We start from the raw sequence: 13,902 nt of genomic DNA, 5'->3' as shown, positions 1-13,902 counted from the left end.
TTTGCAAGAGGAATTCCATTAACTAACTCAACTCAGTTATGATAAATAGACACGGCAAAAGGCTGAAACCAGAATAAGTAACAGGTTCATAAAATCTATCAATAGCCTACATATGAGATTTTCATCAGGATCACAGCACCCAAAACATACATTGAAATAACACCAATGCAGGGCTCTTGTTCATCTAGATGCATGGCTCATGATCCGGGGACTACTTCGCATGAGCACCACACTGCACTTGCTCGTCTACCAAGTCCCTGCCGCAGAAAAATAGGTTTTAAGTTGCAAATTATAAGTATTCTTACTGGAATCATGACATAAAAACAAGCAATGGTTAATAACACCCAGGATATTTATTCAAAATATTGTTTTAAAATGCAAGCGGAAAACAATAATTTTTAATATAAACTTGCAGGAGATAGTATCTCTTAAATAGATTTACATATAGTAATTATCTCTTAAAAAGATTAACATATAGCTAGAAGATAGACCAAATGTTATTTAGGATTCAAGGTTGATTTTTTTCCGTTTTCATGCATATCCAACCAACAGGAAAGATGAAGCTGAAGTGCAGTACCTGTAACATCTTGTTCAGGGTAAAAAAGCGGAAATGTTTAGTACTCAAAATTGACGCCTTGGCTTAGATTCTGCAACGGAGACTCGAATTGATCTGCCATCCAAATCCTGCACCAGCACATTTCAGTATTTCACGAAGTAGAAATTAAATTGTAACTATTAACAATCAAAAAGAACACTGCAAGTATGACAGGACTTTCTCCAGGATTTTGATGTACATAAGAGTGCAATTACACAACTTGTAGATGAAAAAATAAAACCAAGTAAGATTGACACATACTTCATGTGGTATTAAACCAGATGGCTTCATCAAATATACACAGCTTTAAAAGATTTTGCCAAATGAAGTATAAGAACCAACTAGACAGAATACAGATTCATCTAAATTCATCATATCCCAACTCCCTAAGCCACCAACACAGAAAACCCACCACTAACACATTAGAAACTTTACATAACCTCCACAACTAACAATCAAGGTTAAGTACAAGGCATACAAACTTCAGTTATAACTTAACAAGAAAAGTACAAGATAAACTTACAGCGCCATTCAAGGACTCGAGGGCATTCTCAACCTCTTCAGCGGAACTCAAGGTAACAAAACCAAAGCCCCTTGACCTACCACTCTCCCTGTCATAAACCACTCTGGCATCGACAACCTTCCCTTGCTCACTGAAGAAGCTCTCAAGTGCCGAATTATCAACACTCCAAGAAAGGTTACCAACATACAACCGGTTGCCATCAGATTGACCGCCACCGCCACCACCATAACCACCACCACCACCTCCACCAAATCTAGGGCTTCCACCAAAGGAAGATTCTTTCGGGGGAGGAGGTCCGGCATTAACCCGTATTGCCCTTCCTTCAAGTTCCTAAAATAGCAACAAACTCTTAAAAACAACACAATATATCAGCATTTAAATTATTCAATATAGAATTGTCATAGACATGAGGCCACAATTACTTGGACAGGGATACCACAAAACATACAGTTGCACCAAATTAACACAGTGGTAGTAAATTCTAAAACAAAGCACTAAAGAAACAAAACAAAACCTTGTATCCATACATTTCCATTCACACAAGAATTACCAAACAAAACCAATCATTATACATTATACACACAACACAATTCTACTTACATAGCCATTGAACTGCTGTGCAGCCACTTCAACTTCCTGAGCCGACGACATGGTAACAAAACCAAATCCTCTGCTTCTTCCAGTCACTTTGTCATATATCACCTATACAGAAACAAAAACAGACACTTCAGTTACAGCATATCAGCCTAATAACCTGTTAAAAACAGAATTCAACGAAAAAAAACTCAACCAACTCTATCGCCATCCTTAATTTTGTCAAAACAGATAACATTTTGAATCTTTTCAACAAATTGAAGTACCCTTATCACTAGAACTTCAAAAGCAAACATACCCAGAAAGCAAAAAAGAAAAACTTGAGAAAAATATAAAATTATACCTCAACCATCTCAACATTTCCAGCAGTTTCAAACAAGCCAGCAAGCTGAGCACTGTCAACATTAAACGGAAGATTACCCACAAACAATTTATGCTCTTCGGAGAGTCTACGGCCACCGCCACCGTCGCTAGAAAGATCCTCTTCTTGTCCGAATTCAGAGGAAACAGCTACGTGTCGGACAAAAAGACTTTGGCGTTGTTGTTGTACAAGAAAGAGTGAAGAGGGTTTGGCATGGAGCTTGAAAGAGATGGAAACAAGTCTGTTAGGGTTACATAAAGAGAGGGTTTTGGGGTTGAGAGAAGGGAGAACCAGTGAAGAAGCTGAAGCCGTAGACATGGCTGTGCTGTTTGGGTTTATGAAAATTTTGAAAGGATAGAGAGGAGGAGATATGCAAAAATGAAGGATAAGGTTTTTTAGGTTAGAGTAGAGAGGTTTTTATAAAGACGATTTTTATAGAGATATTTTTCCTGCTAGGGATACTCTTTTAAATATTTAATTCCAAGAATAATTTACTTTAAATTTTTTCATAAAAAATAAGATATTAGTATTAATTTTCTATATATAAAGAGTGAAATTTAATTCTTTAAATATAAAATTCAAATCAATTCTCTATTATAACCTAAACAATAAACAATTTCATTAAATTTATTTTTTATTAATTATTAATTATTTTAGTAAAAATGAATTTTTTTGTTAAATTTATTAAACACATTTTAAGGTTTTCCCTCCTTTATAATAACTACAATTTTGCAAAATTGCTTAAAATTATGTAGGTTATGTATTGTTAGTTTGATATTGAGTTCTGAAAAATACTACTATACTTTTTGAATCATTAATAAATTTAAAATTTTAATAATATCATTTGAGAAATGTTGATATATAAATATAGTTTTTGAAAAGGAAAATTTTGATATTAGAGTTGTTTTTCTACCCTAGAATAATTTCAATAAACCAATTATTCCCTTTTTAGACAATTTAAATTAAATATAATTGTTAAAAAAATGTGTTTACTTAAATAAAATAAAATAATTTAAAAAAAATACTACACTAATTTTTATTTAAAATAATATTTTTAGTGTTTTCTATTTATCTTTGATTTTAAAATTATCACAATTGTTATTTATTTATTGAGATTTGCTTTTTAAGAGGCCATTTTTGGGTTGGAACACAATATATATGGAAAATTAAGCTTATGCATAGTTATATACTTGATTTAATTCAAAATTATGGATAAGAAAATTATATTAAAAAACCTATATGTTTCAAACTTTGTCAGGTTATCTAAAACTTGTGTAGAAAATGTGTGGCTCGGAGAGCACTACGTCAACGGGTGTGTTCAAATTGACATCGTTAAGTTTAACGGAGTTAGACCCAAGTTGGCGACTTGGTTGCAGCATTGCCACTAGGCTGCAAAAACTATTAAGGCCCTGTTTGGTTCAGCTGTTTGATGCAGCTGATAGCTGATAGCTGTTAGCTGTTAGCTGGTAGCTGTTAGCTGTTAGCTGGTAGCTGATTCATATTGGTGTTTGGTAAATTTTATTGAGCTGCTGTTGTTTCTTAGTAAAATGACTAATATAGACATCATTTATATATAAGCATATTAATTAGAATTCATGCAAACTTCAAAAAAAATAATTAACTAACATACAATATAATTAAAAAAAATCAATAAATAAACAAATAAAATATTTCAATAAATATTTGTTTTTCTAAATATTTAAAAAAATGAACATCCTACAAATCTCTTCTTGCTCTAATTAAACTATGAGCAATTTGATCTTTTATTATTTTCATCTGTGCAGTTTCGCCTTCTTCACAATTTTCACTTGATCGGTCGTCATTCAAATTATTAAATATATCAGGAGGCATGAAATTGGGATTTTTATCCAGATGTGAAAATGCCGGATCATCTAGAGCTTTTCTTCGAATATAATTATGTAACGCCATTGATGTAATAACAATGTCTCTTTGTACATGAAATGGATAAGAAGGCATCAATCGTAAAATTTTCCATCTTGCTTTCCAAACTCCAAAAGTTCTTTCAATGCAACTCCTAAGAGACGAGTGCCACCTATTGAAAGTTTCTTTTAATCCTTTTGGTCGACCGCTACGTTGAAATTCAGGTAGATGATATCTAGTTCCTTTATAAGGTGCGAGAAATCCTTCTATTTGTGAATATCCAGCATCAACTAAATAGTATTTTCCTATAAATACCATAAAATATATTAAAATTAATTTTAGCATCATAATAATAGCTGTTAAGCAAATTATAAAATATACCTGGAGGTGGTTTAGGAAAATTTAACGTTTTTTTATGGATAGCACATTGAAAAATTCGTCCATCATGCGCAGTACCTTCCCATCCAGCCAACACAAAAGTAAATTGCATGTCAAAACTACAAGCAGCCATAATATTTTGTGTAGGAACTCCTTTTCTACCAATATATCGAATAATTTCATGTTCTTCCACACATGCTGATACATGAGTTCCATCAATTGCTCCAATGCAATCCTATTTTACATAGTTAATATATGTATTAGTAATTCTATAAATAAATAGACTTATATATATATATATATATATATATATATATATATATATATATATATATATATATATATATCAAACTTAACTTTTATAAATAAATACCTTAAAGTGAGGCATGTATCTTTCATCATCTTGTATTTCTAAAGGAATCGTAGAAAACGTAAGATCCTTTGGCTTGATCACGTCAATAGAAAATCGCATCATTGACTTTAATACTTCACGAAAGACTCTGCTAATTGTCTCACCTGATCGTTGAAAACGTTCTTGAGCTTGTCGATTTGAAGCTCCCAGGGAAAGAATAAACAAAAATATACCAACTTTTTCTAAAGTTGACATTCTTGGTGAAGCAGCTAAACCATAATATTTTTCAAGATCTTGACAAAGGTTAATAAATGTATCTTTATCCATCCTAAACATGTTAAGACATCTTTTATCATTTCCCCTCATAATCTCTAGTAACCACATCATCCCTGTTTGAAATGAATCCATGCATGGTTCTTTATAATTGTACCTGAAATATGATTCTGATACAATTCCAACAGCATAGATTGTTCTTTCCCAAATTTGATCATCATCATTGTCATCTTCAAAAATAATTTTTTGAACGTCATTCATATCTATAAAAAAATAGTAAGTAATATTAATCAGAGACAACTGTAGTTGCTAATAATAGATATATTTGTAATATAATAATGCATATCACATATAACAAAGTTTTCATTTAAATAAAATAAAATATCCAAATCCTTAAACTTTTTAACAAACATCCAAAATAATGCTAAGGGTTAGACGACCAAAATTTTAAATTATTCTAAATATTAAAAAGATTAAAAGAAAAACTTCTAGTTGTTCGGTTTCCACATGCCCTTCACCCATAATGTGTGATGATATTCAAGCCATTTCCACTTTGTCCCAGTATCTTTCAAAGTACAGTACATCTCTCTTTTTGATTTTTGATCCAACAATAAAGTACTAAAAAAATGAATATCGCTTGCCTCTTGCATTTGTGGTAAAGAAAGAACATCTTTCATAACCTCTTCAATGGAACAACCTGGGCGATCCCCTAAAACTCTACATAATGCAGTAGTCTTATTTTTCATACTTTCCTGCATACCTTCATTCAATTCTCTAACAATATTGGTCACTTGCTCAGTACCCGATAATTTTTTTTCTTTACCCCCTTTCTTATTCATTCGCCCATCAGCTGGAGATCCTGTTCTCTTTTGCTTTTTACCACTTCCTTGACTAGTATTACTTCCAACATTTTCTAAGTTTGTTGTTCCAAAAAGGAGCTCAGTAAACGATTGTTCGTTGCCTAATCCTCCACCACTCATCTCATTTAGATGTTCATTAAAATTATTTTCTAGATAACCACTCTGTTGAGTAGAAAGCACATCATCATGTGACAGTTCTTCAATATCACTAGGTAAAATTCCAGAAGATGGAGCATATGCATAATCTCCGGTAGCCACGGTACTCAAAAATATAATTTCGTATTTCTCATAAAGCTCTTTACCGATTCCCTTTTCACGAAATTTTGCAAAACTTGGATTTTCCTAAAACATGAAAAATAAATTATTGATCAATTACTTAATCTATTTTTATTGTTAAAACAAAAGTTACTTATATTTAGAAAAAGAACTTACTTTAATTTTTTCATCCCACCATTCATTAGATGCCATGACTGTGCCGGTAAAAGGATTCCATCCTAATCCAGTTGATTTTCCTTTCAATTCTTTCCATATTTTCCATTGTTCTTTCATCCAATCCCATTTATGTTTTAGTTGTTCTCTAGTAAATACTAAGCCAACAAGTTTCATCTCATTTTCTACCCAAATCCACCCTCTATCACCCCACCCACCTCCACTTCTCTGACCAATATTAGTACCTTTAACACATATGTCAACAAATGAAGTAAATTGCTCATTTGTCCAAGTGACTCTTCCGCTAGTCTTACACTTGCGAGACATATTTATATCTATAATCAAAATTAAATATACTTCTTATTAATAATATAACAAATATAATGGAACAAAGAATCACACAAAGCAAATATACTTGCGATAAATTATTTATTTATACCTTAGGAATTGAATTGTTCCAATAAAAAATAACAATCTGATGCAAAGGAGAAATAAAAATGACTATAAATACATGCATAATTTAGATGTCGGGCCATGCAAATTGACAAGATATCATATAAACAAACAAAATTATTGGGTACATATATTACTAATATATGTACCATAATATATAGTTATAATTTGAAATTTGGGTAAAACGTTGTGCATTATTCAGCTAGTGCAGTACATGATTATCTTTTTTAACAATGACCCACCTTAACCCAAATTACAGCACTTAGAAAAATTATAATTAACAACGCAAAAAATTAAGCAGTAACTACATAATAACAACAAATCGCAACAGATAAATTTAAAACTACATAATCAATAGCATACATGCATCATCTTGTACCAATTATGAAAATTTGGTTTGTGTTAAAAATTTAAACCAGTAGCTGCATAATAACAACGAAAACAAATAAGTATATTTTATCAATTGAATTTTACCCAACATGATAACCCAGATATAAAAGTACTTCCAAACAAAAATTTAAACAAACAAAAGAACGATAAACATACCTTGTGGAGTAGCACAAAAACAGTTATTCTTGTATATCTTGATTTTCTCAACAGTTATGAGTAATTTTGATTGACGTATATTTTAGAAAATAGACGTTAGAGAAAACTGAATAGACCTCAAATAGAATTAGGTCTTCTCTTATATAAGAAATAAAGTTAGGGTTAGTTTTGTCAATAAACAAATAAAAAAAGAACTTTTGAGAAAAAGCTTCAAATTGGAGCTGTTGGAAACGGAGCTGTTTGAGATGGAAACAGCTGCCAACAGCTGATTCAAATATCTTACCAAACACCTAAAATAGAGCTTTTTGAAAAGCAAAAGCGAAAAGCTCTTCAAAACAGCTGAACCAAACGCCCACTAAATTATTAGATGGACACATATGCTTTCGGAGGTAAGATAAATTCATTCAATGCAGATAAACAACTCATCTCCATAAAATCTTCAACATACAAATAAAAATCTATTATACGAATTTTTTTAATCTACAGTGCCGGTCCTATACGACAGACTGCCGATGGAAAAATAGGTTCGACGTAAAATCTATCGAGAATAATGGTAGGAATGTAGCGGCACTTTTGCCTGGCCAAATGAATTTCACCAATAATTAGCGATTAAAGGTCAAACGTATAGAAAGTATTGATGCATTTACCAACAAATAATGTTCGTCGAAATATATGTCGTTACTCGGTCGGCATAGGTTTACCCATTAGTTTATAAGCGATGGATTTTTTTTGTCAATAATTTGACAATGAATCTTATAATGTTGGTAATTACGGACAAAATTGTCTATCAATTAAATAACTCACACATACACATAATATAAAAACAAATACAAGAATTTATGTGGTATGCCAATTTGGTTACATTCACGGACAAGAAATTAGTAATCTAACAATATAAAAAAGATTAAAATTAAAATTGGGGTATATATACATTATATTATTTGATGACAAAACAAAAATAAAAACAAAACTATGTTCATACATTTATTCATATTCCCGAGAACCAATCACAAAATAATTCTAATAAATTTAACAAATCAATATTGATGGTTCGTCTCTGTAACTTTTTAAATTACTAACAATTACAGTATCTAGTGAAAGAATTGTATGATTATATGTACAAGCGCACCATTTCATGTGCAAAACTTGTTTCTACTGTTTCTTTTTCCTTTCATACAATTTAAATTTTTAAACACCACACTCGAAATGTAAATATTACAAGAATCTATACAATAAGGTGCGTTAAATTTTACGTGAAAATGTCACCAGCCGTTTTTCTCCTCTTTTATACAGCCTTCGTACCGGCGATGTACATAGAACTCATCCATAGGATACCACATTATAGCAACTTCCTCAAAGGGGCTTCCATCTAATATCAACTATTACGGCACCATTTTTAGAGTTGATTAAATGATACTTGTGATTGATTCGTCCATTGTAAACTACATCCATCAGATTAATATCCACATATCCCAATGTTTCCTTCAACAATTTATACACAACTATGAGACCTACTGTATATTTGTATATAACTTCTTCAAGTAAATAGATACTAATGGATAAATCAAGTACAAACCTTGGATCGGCATACGAATCCCGTCCTCTTACTCATCACTTCAATGTGGATCATTTCCTTCAATGGAGCGTCTTCTAACACAAACTCGAATTCTTCATTCCAATTTGGATCTCGACTTCTCTTTATCACCTAAGCAAATATATAGTCGCAAAGCAAGTCTTCAAAAATGTATATGCCATACACAGAGAAATCTCCCGCTAGCATAATATCGAGAAATTCTCAAGTAAATTCAGTTTATCATGTAGAAATACAAACTTTTCATTACATCACGAGTCATACCATCCATGAAAAAAATCATACTTTTATATAAGGAACCAGGTTAACCTAACATTCTTAATGACAAATACATTTAGAAGCAACTTTTTTTTTTGTATATTGCAAAAGAGACATAAATTCACAGGAAATTTAAACTTTTTGTCAATTACCTTAGTTTTCTTCTGCTCTCCTCTGAATATAACTAATGCGTAAGGGTTATTATGACGTCGTCCTTCAACATCTTCAGCTCCTTGAACTGTAACTAAAAGCAAACCACCTTCATGTAATGAAATGGCTTCAGGAATTCTTCCAATTTCACTTATTTTTCTCACATAGTTATTATCTAAAGGTCCGCTAAATCTATCACTATCTTCCTTGAAAGGATTAAATGTTATCTCCACAACGAGATTTCCTCTGTATTTCTTGTTATGAGGATCATTTGGGTTTGTGTTCTTCACCAAATCTGAGTGTCAATTTTTTCGTTTCGTATGGATTAAGTAATCTCAACGGAATTATCTGCATTCCTAGCTTATCATGACTCCCAACCTGTGAAATCAGATATAAAGATTCGGAGTTTCAAAATGGTAACACAAATAAAAAGCAGAAATTTAGGACTCGAGTGCAACATATGGCATTTCGTACCTTTTCCCAGTCATAAACATGTAACTGAAGAACCTGAGACGCAGGATCCTTGACCGTGAGCTTAAAGAGCTCGTTCCATTCCGGGTTAAGGTTCTTCATCTTAACAGTAGTTTTCTTTGCTGGAAGTCGCTCACCAGACATGCTAAGTTTTACATAAGGATCTGAAGTTCCTAATAAGTCCATCTTCAGAAGTTTGATTGCTCGTACGATCTTTACATGCAGAATTCCCACAGGTCTTTTGATAGTCCCTCTACCATTGATGCCAAAATGAGATGTAATTGATCATTTACATTAGCTACTTTCCAACACAAAAACTTGTTGAGTTCTATGTTTCGGCATTTTGTTTCCATTACTGAAAACTTTTTAAAATCTCTAAAACTTGGCCTACTCTTACAGAAAAAAATATGGATTCCTCATTTTCTGTTTCAGCATTTTCATTTCCGTGCAACACGACTTGCGAGAAACTAACTACTGTAACTATCATGACAGCTTAGCATAAATACTTACACTGAACCATCAAGAATCTGTATGTCAAGTGTTTGTGGCCAAAGATAGAGACTAGCAATTTGTTTTCCTATTTGATCCTGTTTGCAATGAAAATATGTCATTGCAGTACACAAGAATAGCCATTTCTGATTGAATGCCTAAATTAAAATAATTAATCGCTATCAGGATCTCGTCAGAAGTAAATTATTTATCATCCGAATTTTTTTATTCGGAAACTATTTCCATTTCAAGCTAGCTGCTCAATCTATGACAAGCTATTCTTAAGTGAAAAAACAAACATCTTCTAAATCTAAGAATAGTTTTAAACTAAACTTTCCAGATGTTTCCACATTATCTCGGAAAATATCAGAAAATTGTTTCATCATTGCATCTGTCAATAATATAGGAGACTAAAAAGCATATGAACAAGAATCTGAGTTATTTAAAGATTTAACGACCAATAAAACAGATAATATGACCCACTTCAGCTATATAAATATCAAAAAGACAAGTTGACTTCTGTAATATAGCATTTGTTTATGTACATGCTGCACAGAAATGGACATGACGTAATAAGAAATTGAACTCGAGAAGTTTCGATGCAACGTGATGTACATGTAAGAGAAATATCAGATTTATTTTGATAGTTTTGGATAATCATGATGACCATATAAGTTATTGTTGCCACATCTTGGAAGGTCAACTAACCACTAGACATTACAATATTACACTGATATCACTATCAAATCAAAAATCAAAGTCTATGCTGCAATTTTTAATTACAATAACTGAAATTAATTTAACATATTCAAACAACAAAAGTACCTGAACAAATTGATACAAGCCAGGAATAGCCATAACATCAGCTCCAAGCAATTTCAATCCGAAGTCTAAACGCGGCTGTGTGCAATTCGATATAAATCATCCACCTAGTTCATACTCAGAAAAAAAATCTAAAAGAAAAAAAAATTATATTTACCTTTTCTAGCAAAGAAACTACAACACTGGCAAAGCAAGGGAAAGTAGGCACAAGAGGTTTTAAGGTTATCCTTGGTGCTGCAAATACTTGAACATCCAACAGCTAAACAAACAGCTACAGAAATTTAATTTTTTAATAACCGTTTTCAAAAAATTGTAAATTTAAGGATTAAATACAAATAAAATTATGAATTCTATAGCATATTTTGCTATAGAATTTCTCCTAGACTACATATAAGTATACAATTTGTCAAAGTACATAAAACTATTCTAACCTGTAATGTGATGGGTAGAGATAATAATTTGAGCACCAGAGTAATGTCAGGATTTCCAGCCCATCTAATTGCTGGCTCAATTACTAACTCTTTTTCATTAGTTTCATGCATTTTGATACCTGAACAACATATATTCTTACAGTTTAGTCCATTCTAAATTAAGCTTAGTCCATAATGATCATCAATCCCAAAAGTAAACACTAAATTGAAAGAAAAACTTATAATATATCAATTATACTTACCATGAATTGTAGGAGGAATAGTACCAAGGCTGAACCTCTTAAAATCTATAGACTTTACATAAAACTTCTCAGTGTACTCTGCTAAAATTGGACTAACTTTTCTGCTAATTAAACTGCATATTGCCTGCAACCCCAATCAAAGCAAATTATCGTTAAAAACAAGATTAATTCTTGATGTAATTACTAACAACCCCCTGAATTTAAGATAAAATCACGGTTTGGTTAAGTGACTTTTCAAAATATAAGGGTGAAACGGTAAATTTAATCTAATTTCAGGGGGTTTAATAGTAATTATCCCTTAATTCTTTGAGTTCGTGATCATCACCTTGTCAAAATAAGGCCACAGCTCGGATATGAACTTATTCAACCAATCAATCTGAAAAATTATTTTACAAAAACTATAAACATAACTAATGATTATTAAATTTAAAAAATACTGAATTTAGCCAATCTATAATAGAACTTACTCGATCAAAATCAGGGTGCTTCACCCACATAGGAATTTCTGGCAAGATATCAAGCATTGAGTTAGTATCCAATTCATGAATCTTCTTCATTATCGGGTCCTGCAAATTTAATTCAGTGAAAGGTCTCGAGTTCGAGTCTCGATTCTGAAACAACTAACAAAAAGAATATAAGAAAATGGTGATCATACATGCTACGTACCTTAACATTTTGTGGTTCAGAGTAAATGAATAAAAAGAAACCAATTAAAAACCCGAGTGGAATTCCAGTTCCAAAACCAATAAATCCTAATAAACTACTCAAAATTCTCATAATTCAAGATAAGAAAGTGTTGGAATTTTTGTTTTGTTTTAAGAAGTAAGAGAGATTTAAGTAATGCTATTAATCAAAACTTGAAGGAGAAGATGAAAGTGGAAAGAAAATGAAATCGGAAACGTAAGGGATAGAGCGCGAAATGATAACTGACAAAACAGAGTTTCGTTCTATTTGGTTTCAAACGCTGCGGATTACTTTAGCACACGTGTCTACAAATTATAGTTATTTAAAAAATTCGCTATACTTCAATAAATGAAGTGAAAGTATTCATATATAAAATAACAACTCATCATCACAATAAATTAAATGATGATACTGTAAAACAATTATGGGGTTTTTGACTATCAAATGAGCCATCCATATATATATAAAAAAACTAAAATGAAACTAATTATCACTTTAGCTTTCATCATCAATAAAGAATGAAAATTTTAAATTGTGAGCGCTCCTTTAAAAATGAGAAGACATTGTTTTTTTTTGTCAGAAGATGGTTTCATCTAAGATTAGAAAACGACTACGAGAGTCTCGCATCTAGCCACAAAACGGGACTAGAAAATTACAACAGGTGAGGCTATTTGACATCTTAATGTGTCAGCCAAAATAAAACCACAAAACTAGATCTAAACATAAATCTAAAATTACAACAAGAATTCCTTAGATCTATAATATCGTCAGGAGTAGAAATCAAGCTGTAAAATTAAATTTACAAACTAATCTACAAATGGAAGCACAAGAAAATCCAAACTTTGCCAGCACCACTTGTTCTGATCGACTCCTAAACGAAGAACCACCAAGCGGATTCCGACTGTAGTTGTTAAGATTTCATGTAGAAATCAAGAGCAAATACCTTGTTAAGCCTCCTATTTGAAGAAAAAGCAACCCATTTAGGGTGAGTAAAACCCATATAGGGTAGATGAAACCATAGAGGGAGAAAAGAATAAAAAGTTAAAGACATAAATATAAAATAGATAGTATTTATTTGTTGAAAAATAGAGAAAATTAGAGGGAGGGAGGTGACTTTTGGCTAGAAATTGGCCAAAAAACCACCTCCCATGAGATGAGTGGCGACAGAAACCTTAGAAAATTAGGGTTGGAATTGTAAGGAACTTTTTATCTAAATTAAATTTGTCATGTGTTTTTTATGAGAAGACATTGTAGTAACAACTTTTCTATATATGTCTAGAATTTTTTATTGACTTTTTACAACTACAATAGTACTCTTTATCTAAAAAGCATCTTTTATAAAATAAATAGCATCTAACAAAATAAACAGTAAAATTTTTATATTCACTTCAATAGTCTTTCTAGACTCTTTATACTATTTTATTTTTATATTAAAAATATAAAATAATACATTCCAAATAAAAAATAATTAAGTTGTTTTCAAATTTAAAATTTTAATTTTTAAAAAAAATGAAATAGA

General features: G+C 31.4%; 3 protein-coding genes and 1 pseudogene across 3 annotated transcripts; all 4 read right to left on the bottom strand.

Moving 5' to 3' along the window:
* Positions 1–2,482, bottom strand: LOC126677297 (RNA-binding protein CP29B, chloroplastic). The gene is made up of 5 exons (XM_050371847.2): positions 2,056–2,482; positions 1,719–1,820; positions 1,119–1,448; positions 578–684; positions 1–257 (listed from the first exon to the last, which is right to left on the bottom strand). The coding sequence occupies exons 1-4, from the start codon at positions 2,389–2,391 to the stop codon at positions 622–624; spliced, it is 831 nt and encodes a 276-aa protein (XP_050227804.1). The 5' UTR covers positions 2,392–2,482; the 3' UTR covers positions 1–257; positions 578–621.
* Positions 2,483–3,789: 1,307 nt separating this feature from the next.
* On the bottom strand, positions 3,790–5,218 carry LOC130015421 (uncharacterized). The gene is made up of 3 exons (XM_056105523.1): positions 4,706–5,218; positions 4,411–4,567; positions 3,790–4,259 (listed from the first exon to the last, which is right to left on the bottom strand). Exons 1-3 carry the CDS (start codon positions 5,216–5,218, stop codon positions 3,790–3,792), a joined length of 1,140 nt encoding a protein of 379 aa, XP_055961498.1.
* Positions 5,219–5,445: 227 nt separating this feature from the next.
* On the bottom strand, positions 5,446–8,585 carry LOC130015420 (L10-interacting MYB domain-containing protein-like). Its single transcript, XM_056105522.1, has 4 exons — positions 8,512–8,585; positions 7,441–7,535; positions 6,250–6,581; positions 5,446–6,159 (listed from the first exon to the last, which is right to left on the bottom strand). Exons 1-4 carry the CDS (start codon positions 8,583–8,585, stop codon positions 5,446–5,448), a joined length of 1,215 nt encoding a protein of 404 aa, XP_055961497.1.
* Positions 8,289–12,630, bottom strand: LOC126676505 (synaptotagmin-3-like; annotated as a pseudogene).
* Positions 12,631–13,902: the final 1,272 nt, after the last annotated feature.

This window comes from Mercurialis annua, linkage group LG4 (assembly GCF_937616625.2).
Source record: "Mercurialis annua linkage group LG4, ddMerAnnu1.2, whole genome shotgun sequence".
NCBI lineage: Eukaryota > Viridiplantae > Streptophyta > Magnoliopsida > Malpighiales > Euphorbiaceae > Mercurialis > Mercurialis annua.
Note: the sequence above shows the minus strand (reverse complement) of the source record. Positions and strands in the feature narration are given on the sequence as shown.